General features: G+C 66.8%; 1 protein-coding gene across 1 annotated transcript in view; it reads right to left on the minus strand.

Annotated features, from left to right (window-relative positions):
• PANX1 (pannexin 1) overlaps positions 1–244 on the minus strand; it is a 39900-nt gene extending 39656 nt beyond the window's left edge. The window contains exon 1 of the mRNA XM_077780610.1: positions 61–244. Within this exon, the coding sequence (XP_077636736.1) occupies positions 61–241 (181 nt within the window). The 5' untranslated portion in view covers positions 242–244. The remainder of the gene's footprint in view (positions 1–60) is intronic.

The raw sequence follows: 244 nt of genomic DNA on the forward strand, positions 1-244 counted from the left end.
GCCGGCCCAGGCCCCCCCGCCCCTTCGCGCCCCTCCCCGCCCCTCTGGCCCGGGCCTTACCGATCGAGATTTCCTGCGCGAAGGCCAGCGAAATGAGCAGCAGGGGCAGCCCCACCGCGATGCATGTGACCATTTTATCCACTGCCAGCTCCAGACGCAGCCCCTTGAACTTGGGCTCCGAGGGCTCCTTCAGCAAGAAGTCCGAGAACACGTACTCGGTGGCCAGGTGGGCGATAGCCATGGC

This window comes from Crocuta crocuta, unplaced genomic scaffold (genome assembly GCF_008692635.1).
Source record: "Crocuta crocuta isolate KB4526 unplaced genomic scaffold, BGI_CrCroc_1.0 scaffold78, whole genome shotgun sequence".
In the NCBI taxonomy this organism is placed as follows: domain Eukaryota; kingdom Metazoa; phylum Chordata; class Mammalia; order Carnivora; family Hyaenidae; genus Crocuta; species Crocuta crocuta.